This window comes from Monopterus albus, unplaced genomic scaffold (genome assembly GCF_001952655.1).
Source record: "Monopterus albus unplaced genomic scaffold, M_albus_1.0 scaffold14.1, whole genome shotgun sequence".
In the NCBI taxonomy this organism is placed as follows: Eukaryota; Metazoa; Chordata; class Actinopteri; order Synbranchiformes; family Synbranchidae; genus Monopterus; species Monopterus albus.
The window spans coordinates 4,249,755-4,263,203 of NW_018127894.1; the positions used below are offsets into that span (position 1 = coordinate 4,249,755).

At 37.9% G+C, this 13,449-nt stretch overlaps 2 protein-coding genes across 3 annotated transcripts in view; one reads left to right on the forward strand and one right to left on the reverse strand.

Moving 5' to 3' along the window:
- pth1r (parathyroid hormone 1 receptor) overlaps positions 1 to 9,034 on the forward strand; it is a 40,405-nt gene extending 31,371 nt beyond the window's left edge. The window contains exons 8-14 of the mRNA XM_020591253.1: positions 1,652 to 1,805; positions 2,183 to 2,243; positions 3,343 to 3,409; positions 3,561 to 3,655; positions 5,274 to 5,415; positions 5,773 to 5,814; positions 5,904 to 9,034. Of these exons, the coding sequence (XP_020446909.1) occupies positions 1,652 to 1,805; positions 2,183 to 2,243; positions 3,343 to 3,409; positions 3,561 to 3,655; positions 5,274 to 5,415; positions 5,773 to 5,814; positions 5,904 to 6,266 (924 nt within the window). The 3' untranslated portion in view covers positions 6,267 to 9,034. The remainder of the gene's footprint in view (positions 1 to 1,651; positions 1,806 to 2,182; positions 2,244 to 3,342; positions 3,410 to 3,560; positions 3,656 to 5,273; positions 5,416 to 5,772; positions 5,815 to 5,903) is intronic.
- Positions 9,035 to 9,119: 85 nt separating this feature from the next.
- The window catches only part of tmie (transmembrane inner ear), a 13,804-nt gene continuing 9,474 nt past the window's right edge, over positions 9,120 to 13,449 (reverse strand). For both annotated transcript variants that reach the window (XM_020591492.1, XM_020591495.1), the window contains exons 3-4: positions 12,802 to 12,951; positions 9,120 to 9,443 (exon numbers count right to left, since the gene is read on the reverse strand). In XM_020591492.1, the coding sequence (XP_020447148.1) occupies positions 9,163 to 9,443; positions 12,802 to 12,951 (431 nt within the window). In that variant the 3' untranslated portion in view covers positions 9,120 to 9,162. The remainder of the gene's footprint in view (positions 9,444 to 12,801; positions 12,952 to 13,449) is intronic.

Below are 13,449 nucleotides of genomic sequence, written 5' to 3' on the forward strand. Positions count from 1 at the left end.
AGCTGGGGTCTAGAACAATCTGGCAGCGTCCTGGTGGGAGGACGCTGCCTAAATAGAGGTGCAAACAATAACGAAACAGGTGAAACCAATGTGAGTGATGAAGAACGTAAAAAGACCGAAACTAAGGTGAAACAAAAAAAGGAAGTAATGTCAAAATAAAAGCCGGACAGGAAGCAGCGGAACCGAATCATGACATTGCCCTGATTCATGAGTTCATATATTGTACAGTAATGGTTGTATTTATGGATGAAACAATTAGCACATAGTATCTAGAGGGTTTTGTTAGATGCATTCATGTCTTAAAAATAAACTGTAACTTTTATTTATTTATTAGGTGTCAAATGCACTGACTAGAAAACTATTATGAACACTTCTTAGCCATAATGTTTCACAGTTAACTCCCTCAGTTTCAAAACACCATATTATACATTAAAGGTATTAAATTACTTTCACTTTTACTTGTGTAAAAAGGAAAGGGATAGCCCTTACAAACAATAAGATTAAAGCTTGGTTTTCCACAAATGTTGATAATGAATCAACACACTGCATCTGAGCGGAATGATAAGCTATGAATAACACAGGCACATATTCAGGTTTAAATGTGTGAATTTTACAGTGAGTTTACTGTAGGCTCATTCTCACACATGCTGTCAGGAAAATGTCTTCTATTCTCAACACAAGTGGGATACACCTGCTATAGATACATACTTGAATATGAAGTAAATAAAATGTAAAAATAACCTTAAGTGCTATCCCATCTCTGAAAGGAAACAGCTGTTACATTTATTAAAAACAAAGTATTTTAAAAGTAGCTCAGTATTCTTAGTATCTCAGATGATGTTGCTATTGGATGATTCTGCAGTAGACTGTACAATCCGGACAATACATCCACACCCTATTGATAGATCAATGGTAAAGCTATTTTACTCCGGTAACCGATGATGTTTCGTAGGCTCCTCCACACTGACAACGGCTCATTGGCCAGTCACTGATTTTTCAGCCTTTCAGAGTAGCTCCTCTTTGCTAAACTGATCTCCGTTGTCAGTGTGTTTCTAGCCTGGTTATACAGGGTCCTGTCCCCACTCCTGTAGGCCTCCTCTTTGGCATGACAGAGATATTTGAGCTTCACTGTGAACCAAGGTTTATTGTTATTGTATGTGCAGAGAGTGTTAATGAGCACACACATGAAGCAGTGACATTGGGGAGTATGCATTCAGTAATCTGCAGTGGAATACTGCAGTGCAGATTACTGAATGCATACTCCGGTTACAAACCTTGTTCACGTGCAGCTGTTTAATGATGTGTGACTACAGTGTAAATGTTAGTGTTTCAAAAGATGTGCTTTGTGCTGGACTCTTTACTTTATGCTTGGCTCTGTTGAACTGTATATTCACCAGCTGCACTCCCTGAAAACTAAATCAGAATCAGTCACCATAATAACATAAGTGGAAAATTATCAACAGTATCTTTGTGGTCTGCGTCAAATATAACTGAAATCAATGTACAATGACCACTATAGTCAGGATTCACACTGAATATAACTGTAGCATTATGTGAGGAAGAATAAGGATGATAGAAACATATTTTCTAAGTATTCCAAAAGCGTGTGTATTGATTAAATCTGTTCTTCTTGTCTGCTGCTTGTGTATAGATTGGCTGCAAGGTGGTCGTGACCTTTTTCCTGTACTTTCTGGCGACTAATTACTACTGGATTCTTGTTGAGGGTCTCTACCTCCACAGCCTCATCTTCATGACTTTCTTCTCAGATAGAAAGTATCTATGGGGATTTACTCTGATTGGGTGGGGTGAGTCTTGCTTCACTTAAATTCTATTTGCATGCACATAGTTACAATAAGATTAGCACACTTATCTTATGTAAAGTATTTAATTTTTAATAGTTTTGAATAGAAGTGGGAAGTGCTGTCAGGTCCCTTGCTGATATTGTTTGATCAAGTTAGCAAGGATAATGGAAACTGTAAAACACATGCATGAATATGGGTTTTACAGTTCCTGCATTGTACACACTGTGCATTTAACTTATGTAAGCACAGCGCATACAATGTGGATACTGTGTTACCCAGATTCTACCCATATGAGCAAATTGTGGTCTTTCCTTTTGGAATAATTTTGAGCATTTTCTTGTAGCGATAACAATTTACATGTCTTTTATTTTATGTTTCAGGAGTACCAGCTATGTTTGTGACAGCCTGGGCAGCTGTCAGAGCCATATTTGCAGACACAGAGTAAGTGATCTGCATAAATAATATAAACATTTTTGTGAAATACTAAGTTCATGAGGCAAAGAGAATGTTAATGTTGAATGAAGAAGTTTTATTTTACTGATGCCATTTGGTGTTTTTGGAAATGATCTATAGCACATACAGTACTGTATCTCTATCTGGTATTAGTATTCACAAGACAAATTGAAGACAGGTTTGAAAGCTGAATAAAAAAAGTTTTAAAGTGGATTTGTCTTCAACCTGTCTGTGGACAGAGCTTGCAAAGAGAAACTGGCTCAGCCCAACTTGGTGGCCCCTCAGTCTCCTCAGGTTTGACACTGCCTGCTGTCTACCGTGGTCCTGTACCATGGTACAACATTGTGGACTCTGGAGCTGAGAGGTTATGGCTAGCAGCTGGGTAGTGAAGCTTAGCCACCTTCCCCTTCTCAGCCACCAGGAGAGCAACAGAACATTTCTACCACCCTTCTAGATTTTTTTGGGCAGGAAAACAAACCAAGGATTATAATAACCACAGCTCAGACATGTGCATTCAGCAGCAATTGGTATTATGGGACTACATGAATGATAGGCATCTGGCTGAAAATCAAATGATGCTGCACTGGTTAAAATCAACCTAAAACAAACACTATCTGTGAATTTTGTCTGAAGATATACTAATTTTTCTTTTTGCTAAATGCCACATATACTGTATACAGAAAAACACAGGAGATGACCTCAGTGTCCACACTCATAGCTAGAGTCCTAGTTAGCTTTGATTTCAACTTAAAAAGGAGGTTTTGTTATTTCAGAACTTTGATGCAAACAAATTTTTTTTGCAGAATTACAGAAGCCCTGGAACATGGAGGAGTGTTATGTGAATGCTTCATTTCATGAGAAAACATCATGTACAGAAAGTATTTATTTACAACTCTGAACTAGAGGGGGAGATAGAGTCAAGGCCTTCTCTAAGCCTCTGTCTAAATCCTATCATTTTCTGAACTGATGGCAGTGATTTTTAGAGATACCACAGTGGAACAGAGGGACTCTGCATCATCACATCTAGCAGTTAGATCCTTATTTATATCGTGATGATCCCTGTTTTGTTGTTGTCTATCTACTGCAGGTGTTGGGACTTAAGTGCAGGCAATCTGAAATGGATATATCAAGCACCAATCCTGGTGGCTGTAGCAGTAAGTAGATGCTCACTGCTGGCACCTTTCCCCTGCTGTGTCTGACATGACAGTGATTCACTTTACCTGAGGCATCACAGCTGTAGGGTAAGACTTTATTATGTTCAGGGTGGCACTTAACCATATGATTGTGTTTCTATTTTCTCTCCAGGTGAACTTTATATTATTTCTGAACATCATCAGAGTCTTGGCAACTAAACTACGAGAAACAAATGCTGGAAGGTGTGACACCAGGCAACAGTACAGGTACTGAGTACTAGCCTTGAGTAAAATTAACATTTTCATTTCTGAATCTTACTAGAGCAGCTGCTCCTTTTGATTCATTCACCATGTGACACACTGTATTTGTAACCTTCACGATTTCCAGCAAGATACAACCATAAAGGTATTCAGTCATATTTCATTTGCATCAGACACAGTATGCAGATTATAAATGGTACATAATAATGTCATGAACCAATGACTGCAAATGATTATCAGTACAGATTAACTAGGCTGTTATTAATTTATTTTTTATTATTGTAATCCCCGGGGCCTCCTCCCGGTGGGACATGCCTGGAAGGCGTTCCGGGAAGACCCAGGACACGCTGGAGGAGAGGGACTATGTCTCTCAGCTGGCCTGGGAACGCCTTGGCATTCCCCCGGACGAGCTGGAGGAAGTGTCTGGAGAGAGGGAAGTCTGGGCATCTTTGCTTAGACTGCTGCCCCCGCGACCCGGTCCCGGATAAGCGGAAGAAAATGGATGGATGGATGGATTATTGTAATCATTATGTCTCAAAAAGTTCTGTAAATAGTTATAAATGTTGTTTCAGTTTTATAGGGTCCAAGGTGAAGTCTGTTTTCAATGCGTGCCCATGCCCTGGCAGTGAACTTACATGAACAACACTACTTCTTATCTTATCAATTACAATATTTAGCCAAATCGATACAGAAGCACATTTAAAAGAGCTTGAAGATAGAATTAGAAGAAAATCAATGCAAAAACACTTCAGCTGCAGACTTTGCCTTCCTACTGCAATCAGTCAAGAAAATGAACACTTTAATCACTTTAACTCTGACAGAAAGTGAACAAACTCACTAAATCATCACTAACACCATGTATCCATACACTCCAGTCTGGCACAGTCAGCACAAAGGCACCATTCACCTTCATCATCTATCTGAAAATAGCCAGGTTACATCATTCAGCACACTAGTATGGAGCTGGGGGAGAACATTTCCTCCAGTACCAGCAATTAAAATCCATAATTGAATCAAAGATCAGTATACACATTAACCCAGAAATTGAAAATAGCAAATTCCAGGAAAATAATATCTAAACTTTATGAACTCATATCAAATGCAGACACAACAGTAACACAATCAATGACAAAATTGGAAAATGATTTGACTCCACTCCAACACCGACTTTGAAAAGAAACCTGTAATATCCTTTTCTATGACCAGCAATACAATTGTAAGACTTACACAGTACAAGATCATTCAAGGACTCACACCACCCAAGGTAAAATGTGTAAAATGGGCCTAACTGACACAGACACTTGTTCACACTGCAACTTGGGTAGCACTGATGATTACTTCCATGCCACTTGAGCCTGCCAGCCAGTTCACTCCCTGTGGACTGTGGTGACAAAAGAAATTCTCCACTATTTCAAGCTGCAGTCCATCCATCTTCTTCACTTTGTTTGCTCTGAAATATCATAGAAGTTGACAATCTTCCAAACAAATATATATAAAAAAAAAAAATTAATAGAGCAATTAACTATGGAGAATGATACGCTGCATCATATGCTGGTGGTTTGGTAAACTGTTGCATAGTATTTTGCTTTAATTATGAGATGTTACTGTCCTGTTACTGTTGCAGAAAACTGTTGAAGTCCACACTGGTGCTGATGCCACTGTTTGGTGTCCACTACATTATATTCAATGCCATGCCATATACAGAGGTGTCTGGAGTTCCCTGGCTGATCCAGATGCACTATGAGATGCTGTTTAACTCCTTCCAGGTAAAGCTGGTGTGGTATAAACTCCTGCAGCTGCTAATTTATTACTGAGAGCTCCACATAAATATTAATGGGTCATTTGATGGATCAGGATTTGTCCTCGGGTTAACATGCCTTTATCAGCAAAAACACTGCCAGTATCAAAGGAAAACACTAGGAGAGATCATTTATTTAACACTTGTTTATTGTTGAGATATTTGGTTGTGGCTAGATCTTAATTGAGATAAAGGGTGTTCGATGATTAAAAACAGATACACTGAATATCAGATTATACAGCTAATATGTCAGATTATGTACACACTAAAGATAGCTGGAAATTCATGGATGATAGGAGTAAAATCATTCTGTACTCTTTTCCAGGGATTCTTAGTTGCAATTATATACTGCTTTTGCAACGGGGAGGTAAGAACACAAAACACTGTGTATGTTACAGCAAACTACTACATAATATTTAAGTTCTTATATAGCTAAATACCTTCTTCTCTTATAAGGTGCAAGCTGAGATCAAGAAGGCCTGGAGCCGGAGGACTCTGGCGCTGGACTTCAAAAGAAAAGCTCGGAGTGGCAGTAACACTTACAGCTATGGACCGATGGTATCGCACACCAGTGTTACCAACGTCACTGCCAGAGGCCCGCTGGCTCTCCACCTCACCACGAGGCTGGGACCAGCAACTGTGAATGGGCACCGGAACCTCCCGGGGTATGTGAAAAACGGCTCCATCTCAGAGAACTCTATACCTTCGTCAGCACAGGAGCTCCACATTCCTGAAGAAGAGCATTCTGCTCACACACGGCCCTGTGAAGATGAGAAACCCTCGCCTGTGGTGGAGGAGGAGAGGGAAACAGTCATGTGATCTCCAGAGAGCTGTGTATAGGAATGGAAACTGGAAAAGCAAATGGCACAGTCTCAGGATGATCTGAGTGGGATGTCTGCATGTGTCAACACTGCCAGCTTTTTCTCCTGTGAATCGAGCCAGAACATTACTGACTGGTGAGACTGAAGGCAAAAAGGGTGTATCACTTTCATGAGCTGGACCGCCTTTATTTGAAGGATGCTGACCCTCAGTGTTGTGGCAAATACTCTCAACTCTGTCAACAACCACCTGCCACAGTGAATGTGTAAAAGGTTGAAAACAGACTGCCATTTCTTATTTGTCCTCCACTGCCTGAACTGTTGTTATCTTGTTTCCTGGTGCTTTATTGGCAAATGTCTTGTGCTCAGCTTGTGTGCTTAATTAAAACTGGGGTTAATTACAGTTACAGTGACCAGGAAGAGCCTTAATTACCAATGTAAAGCCAGGTGGATTTTGAGTGCACTAAGTGGTGCATGTGTGGGCAAGTTCCCTAACAAGTTTTTGGATTAAATCAGTGGGAGTAGGCTAAGTGTTGGTTTGGCTTAAAAAATTATTAATACAACTATTTTGAGGGACGTGTTCATGTTTTTTGGCATAAATTTAATTTGTTCTGCATTTCCTTAAATCCACTTCAGTGTAAAAGGGAAGGTACTCAAGTAATTGAAGTCCTCTGTTGTTGCACACCTATGATTATACTTTAGTGGTGCTTCAGGATGGTCATCACTTCTCTCATGAGGATGTGGGTATGTAAGGCTGTGTTATACCTTCTTTTTTCAAAGTGTACAATTTGTGCTGTTCAGAAAAACCCAGTATTCATCTCTCTAATTACATACAACAGATTATAACAGAGATAAAATTAATGTTTCATATTCAGATTTCTTCCAAAAATACCTAACAAACATACATGAACATGATGCTGAAGTAAGAATATTATTTTTCCTGAATGTCTTTGCAGTCAGGGTGAGTTGAGGTAAAGGAGAATTTTATAGAAATGTGAGGAGGAGACCTCATTTAAGAACAAAGGGTGGAGGAAATGGCTGCATATTCAAGTGGAATGTTTATTAAATGAGGAAACCAAGAAAATGTCAAATTCTCCTCGAATTCCAAGAGTAAGATTTGTGGTGGATATGAAAGTAAACCGAGAAATGGTTAAAACGGTAAATTTGGCAGATGGTCCAGTTTTGTGCTGCTTTTTGACGTACAGTATATATACAAGTCACAATGTTTACAAAAGTCAAAAATACGTTCTAAGTGTGAGCTAACAGTGTTCATGTGTATGGATATGTTATAAAGCCGTATTTCAGTGTGCATTTTTTTCATGTGTTCTGTTTACAGAATGTTTGTAATAGTAGATAATGTACATAATTCAAAACTGGTGAATATATTTACAGGTGACAGGGCGTTCAAACTAGCATTTAATGAAGCATTCCACGAAATATTTTTAACTCTGCACCTTGTAACTTACTGCACTTATCCTGCAGCGTTTGCAGGTTAGGTCATATAATCTATTATACCAAAGAGTAGAGACATGATATGTTGCAAGAAAAAAAATGTTATATTGCAGGATTTCTGTTTTTTTTTTTAGCCACCATCTTGGTTACAATGACCAACAAGTGTTAAAAGTCACCCAGTCTCCAAAACATTTACTTGCTATTGGAAATTAGTGTCAGAAAAATGTCATGGTAAAAGTGTTGAAATACAGACCCCAGAGCTTTGTTGCCAATCCTCTGCTTGGCGTTTTTTAAATTTTGTAATTTTTTAAATGTTTTTTTCTCAAGAGCTGTATTGGTTGCATTTTAAAATATATTTTTTTGTGAAAACAAATGTGGTTGTATATAGCATATGGTATAAAACTACTGCAAGATAGAGGAACACATTTATGTTTCTGGTTTACAGATAGCCCCAACAATTATTTGAACCACACAATTTTCTGCTGATCACAGCTTGTCAGAAGTCTGAGAAGTGCATTTTTACCCTTGCGAGATTCAAAGTGAACCCATCTTGGACATTTCCATGGGAACAGTCAGGATTTCAACTTGAGGCTGAGTGGAATAACTCCAACAGTAATTATAGTTGGCTGCCCAGTGATGAAAGAAGGAAAGGACTAAGACTGAGGGAAGCTTTTGTCACTTCTTTTGATAATACAGTGGCATTTTGTCAGCACGATTGTTGTATGTACAACATTTAAAATTGCAGCTGACTGAGTTTCTGGGTTTCTACTAATTGCCACTGGGCAAGTACAAATTATGTTACCATTGTGTAATCCAGACCGCTTTTAATTAAATGGATAGACAGTATCCGAGCGTAAAAATCTTTTATTTAAAAAACTATTTGAAAATTATATTTGAGCACTTTAATACCATGCAATACAACAGTTCATTCTGATTGTTTCATGTAAAATGGTTGTGTTTTGGAATCAAGTGTACAATAAGGCCAATAATCACAGAGCTAACATTGTATTTCATCATTTTCAAATACCTCTCTTGGAAATATAAAATGTGTGTCATTGTCTTTTATTTATCTTGTGCTGAAATGTATTCAGTGGGCTTGACATTGGTCTGCATGCTTTAGATGATGTGTGGGCAGTGTTTTCTAACACTCATGATGTAGGCACCTTGTACAGTAAATATCAGTGTAAACTTGGAATAAAACAGGAAGATGTATTCTGCTTGCTAATGTTCTTTATTGAATTGTTAATAACTCAATAAATGTGTAATTTGACTGTACTCAGATTCTATCTTTCAAGATTCTGGTGAAAACAAAACACCAATATTGGACAGTCTCTTATATACATTTTTTGTTGTTGTTGTTTATTTTTATTATGTTGTTTTATAAATTTTATTTCAGAAAAAAGTGCCAAAAATACTTAGAAAAATGTGAAATGATCAGGCAGAGTTCACCTCTGAGCTCTCTTGGCTCCCCCTCTTTTGCTTCCACTGTCTCCTTTATCTCTTTTGTCGCCTTTCTCTCCAGATTTCTTCCCTTTTCCTTCACTGTCTTCTTTCTTGGATGCTCCTTTTTCACCCTTCCTCTTTGTTGATGCATCCTTTTCATCTCCTTTACCTTCTTTGGCACCCTTTCCCTCTTTCTTGCCCTCCTTGGCCCTCTTCTCTCCTTTATTAGCATCCACTTTTCCAGAGACTGTTGTCACCTCCTCAGTTTCCTCTGCTTTTGCAGCTGAAGGAAAACGAGAAAACAATGGTTAAAAGCTTCATGGCAGGAATCAGCATCATTGGGGTCCTGCCGCTCACAGTAATTAAAATGAAGAATTTAATCCAACAGGATGCCAGGCTAACTAGGCTGCATGTAATGAAGGCATGCCTGTTTCTATTTGTTCTAATTAGCATAGTCTAGTTATTCTTTTAATGGGACTGTTTGAAGTGCATTCTTGATGAGAAATGTAGAACAAGTTTGCAGCTTTGTAGACCTTTTTCTCATTAATCCGGAGGTGACATCTTGAGGAGGTACAGTAAATGGCTAACAGAGGTTGTGGTTGAATATCTCCACTTAGAAGTGTGAGGCCAGGGAATACTACATTTACTTTAAGTATCAGATATAATGAATCTGATATTTACAAGAAATCCATTTTCTTCTAGACCTTTCAAAATCTTTTGAGAAATTGGGAATTGGGCTTTCTTGCAGAGCACTAGTCTAGTAAATATAGTGCTACAGACAGGAAACAGGTAAACACCTCACCTGGCTCTGTTTGACAGCAAAAAAAATCCAAATAAAAGCCCTTGTAAAACTCACTTATAGCTCATTTATTTGTTCCATACTGTAGAGTTTGTTATGTAGGTGTAATGGTGATAAATTGTGGCCACTGAGGTAACCACTGCAAACTTCACAACAAAAACATGACTTCAGGAAATTACTGCTCTGAGTAAAGAGGTAGTTAGACATACTACTCCCCTTAATAACACAAAGCCGTTAATTTTACACCTTAGATTTTGTACAGGTCAGAAAACCAAGATATAGGTGTGATTTAGAAATGCACTTAAGTGGATTTTGTGAGCTTTAGAGTCAATGTCCACTCTGCTTCTAGTCCTTCCACTAAACTAATCTTAGTGTAAAGACGGAAAATTTCAAAATATTGCTTTAATTTCTCCTTCACTTTCTCACACTGTGTTTGCAACAGGTTTTGGCTGTAAAACTGCTTTCTGTTGTCATTTTTGCCCCAGATGTTTTTAATAGTTCACTAAGCATAGAACTGCAGGGGAAATGGAAGTGCAGAGAAAAATTTTAACTAAATATGTCAGACATCTTAATGGTGCAAAAATGTGTATCTTACAAAACTAACCTAGGTCACTGTCCAAATATCTAGCCTGTTTCCTCAGCTTGTAATCAATTCATACATTTTTATCACCAAAGTATTTTGCTTCTCCAAATGAATAAAAAGATTTTATAAGCTTCTGATATGCCTGAAAAATGTGTTTATGCACACACCCGAGAGATAATGTTTGGCATCTTATATCAGGCAATTAGGTGATGTTTTTACAGATTTTTCTGGGAGAACATTTTATAAGTGTGCTGTTGCTTTGCCAAATCAAGCCTTCACTTTATGAAAGTTTTATCAAAAGTTTTGATTACAGATACATTCCACAGCACTGCATTCACTCTACGTTCTTTCTATGTGGTGATTTGTTTTGTCAGACTATTAGTCCATATTTCATTCCAGTGTACCCTAAGTATAATCAGTGGAGAAAGGCAGCAATCTGCATATTTGCTTATAGATTTATGTTACCCTTCCCTTTAGTTCATCCAGAACCAAATGTTACAGTTTGCTTGAATTAATGTGTTTATCCTCACTCTTTATAATGGCTCTCATCACCTTGATTCAGCTCCTCTCCCAGCCACTGTGGTCACGAAAGAGGATTTATTCAAATGCCTATTAAATATTTAAATTAACTTTCTACAATGACACTATAACCTAAGAGATACAGATACCCTCTTATGTGATTTTCCCAGTGGCATATCTTATCTGATGCAATTATCTTGTTAAAAAAATACAAACTTTATGGCAGTTTTGTGCTTTTTTCTTCCAGAATTATTTCACAATAACCAATAAATGTACTTCTGCACACAAATGCATCATATATCATCAAGAGTCCATATTTGTCACCATGAAAAAGCAGCTAAGCAGCAAATACAGCTTAGATACAGGCAAGGCAACACACCAAACTCCTGAGAGAAAGAAGAAACATACAATAAGAACAAGAACATTTAATCATGAGTGAGACCTGTGCTGACACCCATCATACAGTAAGCACAAACAAACATGAGGTATGCTGCATGCTAAACAATTTGCATTGATTACTGATGCAATTATCTTTGTTCCAAAATTTTGATAAAGTCATCAGTCATTTGCACTTGGCATTTTCATGGATGTATACATGAACCAAAATGCATCTATATTAGAAACATCTAGGTTTTAAGAAACAGCTTCACAAAATACAGAAGTATAAACTACAAATGTCCAGCTGCCCTAAAGGAATCATATTTGCAACAGCAGTACAATGTGTATTTTGTAGCTACGGCATTTTCTACTGCTGCACTACAACTTCATTACCGAGTAAAATTTGGGAAATTGTGCTCTATTTTCTTGTTGTTAATTTCAAAAATGATGTGGTAAGCAAATGAATGAAAGATGCATCGTTGTTTGTTCAAATTTCATTCCAAAAGCATTTAAAGAATAGCAGATGCAGACTAGCTACAGGATAGATGTGCTTTGAGCATGCCTAGCAATGTATACACTATGTGTTTTTAAAGTCACTTAGCCAAGGAGAGTGTCTGAGAGAAGACAGGAACAGAAGAAAAGAATCATCCAGTCTCTGGCAAAGTGAGAGAGCTCGGGTGCTCCTCGTTGACCCTAGCTATTGAGAGCTGGCTGGTGTTAATACTCTGTGTTTGGACCTGCTCAGAGACCGACTGTAATGCAGAGGCCTCTGGGTTAGCTGGAGAGGAGAGGAGAGGAGAGGAGAGGAGAGGGGAGGAGAGGGAAGGGAAGTGAAGAGAAGAGAAGAGAATGAAGAGAAGAGAAGAGAAGAGAAGAGAAGAAATTTAGTGGGATATAGCATAAAACAGACTCTAATCAAGTGCAGGAAATTTTATGAGGTAAAAAGAGACAATGAAAATTTCAAGTTAAAGCTGAAATGATGTCATGTAAAAAGACGGCTGTCCTTTTAGCCTTAATCATAGAAACAGCAAAGAGTCTTGTAATTTCTCCTGATTTTCAGATCTTTTGTATAAAGCAATAACAGACTGGTCTAAGTAGGTATAATGTACTCAGTGCACTTTATTAATATGACAGGACTTCAATTTATGAAAGAATCATGCATCTCTCCTTTTTACATTTGGGCCCACCAAGCTGCCCTGTGCAGCTTCAAACAGAGAATTAAAAGAAACACTGGCACAACAGAAAACAAGCACATTAATTTCAGGAAAGCACCACAATCGGCATACAGAGTTAGTGCTCTTGCTTGTTATTCTTAACAATTTAATATTATCAATATTGGAATGGTGTTAAAGAGATACTTACATCCTGGCATTTCAGTCAACTCATTCAGAGGTGGCACTGTCTCTAATGTGTTGGCGTATTTCTTGGCGGCCAGTCTTTGTGCGTGGCGTGCCTCTATTTCCTTTTTGGTCCTCGGGATTCGACATTTGAATATACAACACAAAGTGATAACTGAAGGAAAGCAGAAAAACCAGATACACAGTGAGTTAATTTGAACATAACATATTGCTATTGGCAACAGCTTATACAGTAGGATCAGTGACCCAAATTACAAAAATATATTTTTTTAGCTTGGCTCTAACTATTGGTTTGAATTTTGGTTTTAGTTGTTGTTCCCATTACTCAATCAAGTAACAATCAAAAGGAATATGAGTTCTATGTTTTTGAAGCCCATAGTTGAAAAGGAAATTATAGAGATAGTGAACAAATTTGGTAATAAAACATCTAGTGATAGTGATGGTATCACTATGACAATGGTTAAATGGGTAATTGAGGGGATATGCAAACTGTTAACCCATGTTTTTAACATGTCGTTTCGACTTGGGCAGTTCCCCAAAAATATGAAAAAAGCAAAGGTTATTCCACTGTATAAATCTGGTGATAAGCACAACTTCACAAATTATAGACCGGTTTCTCTGTTGTCAAAATTTTCAAAAATCTTGGAAAAAC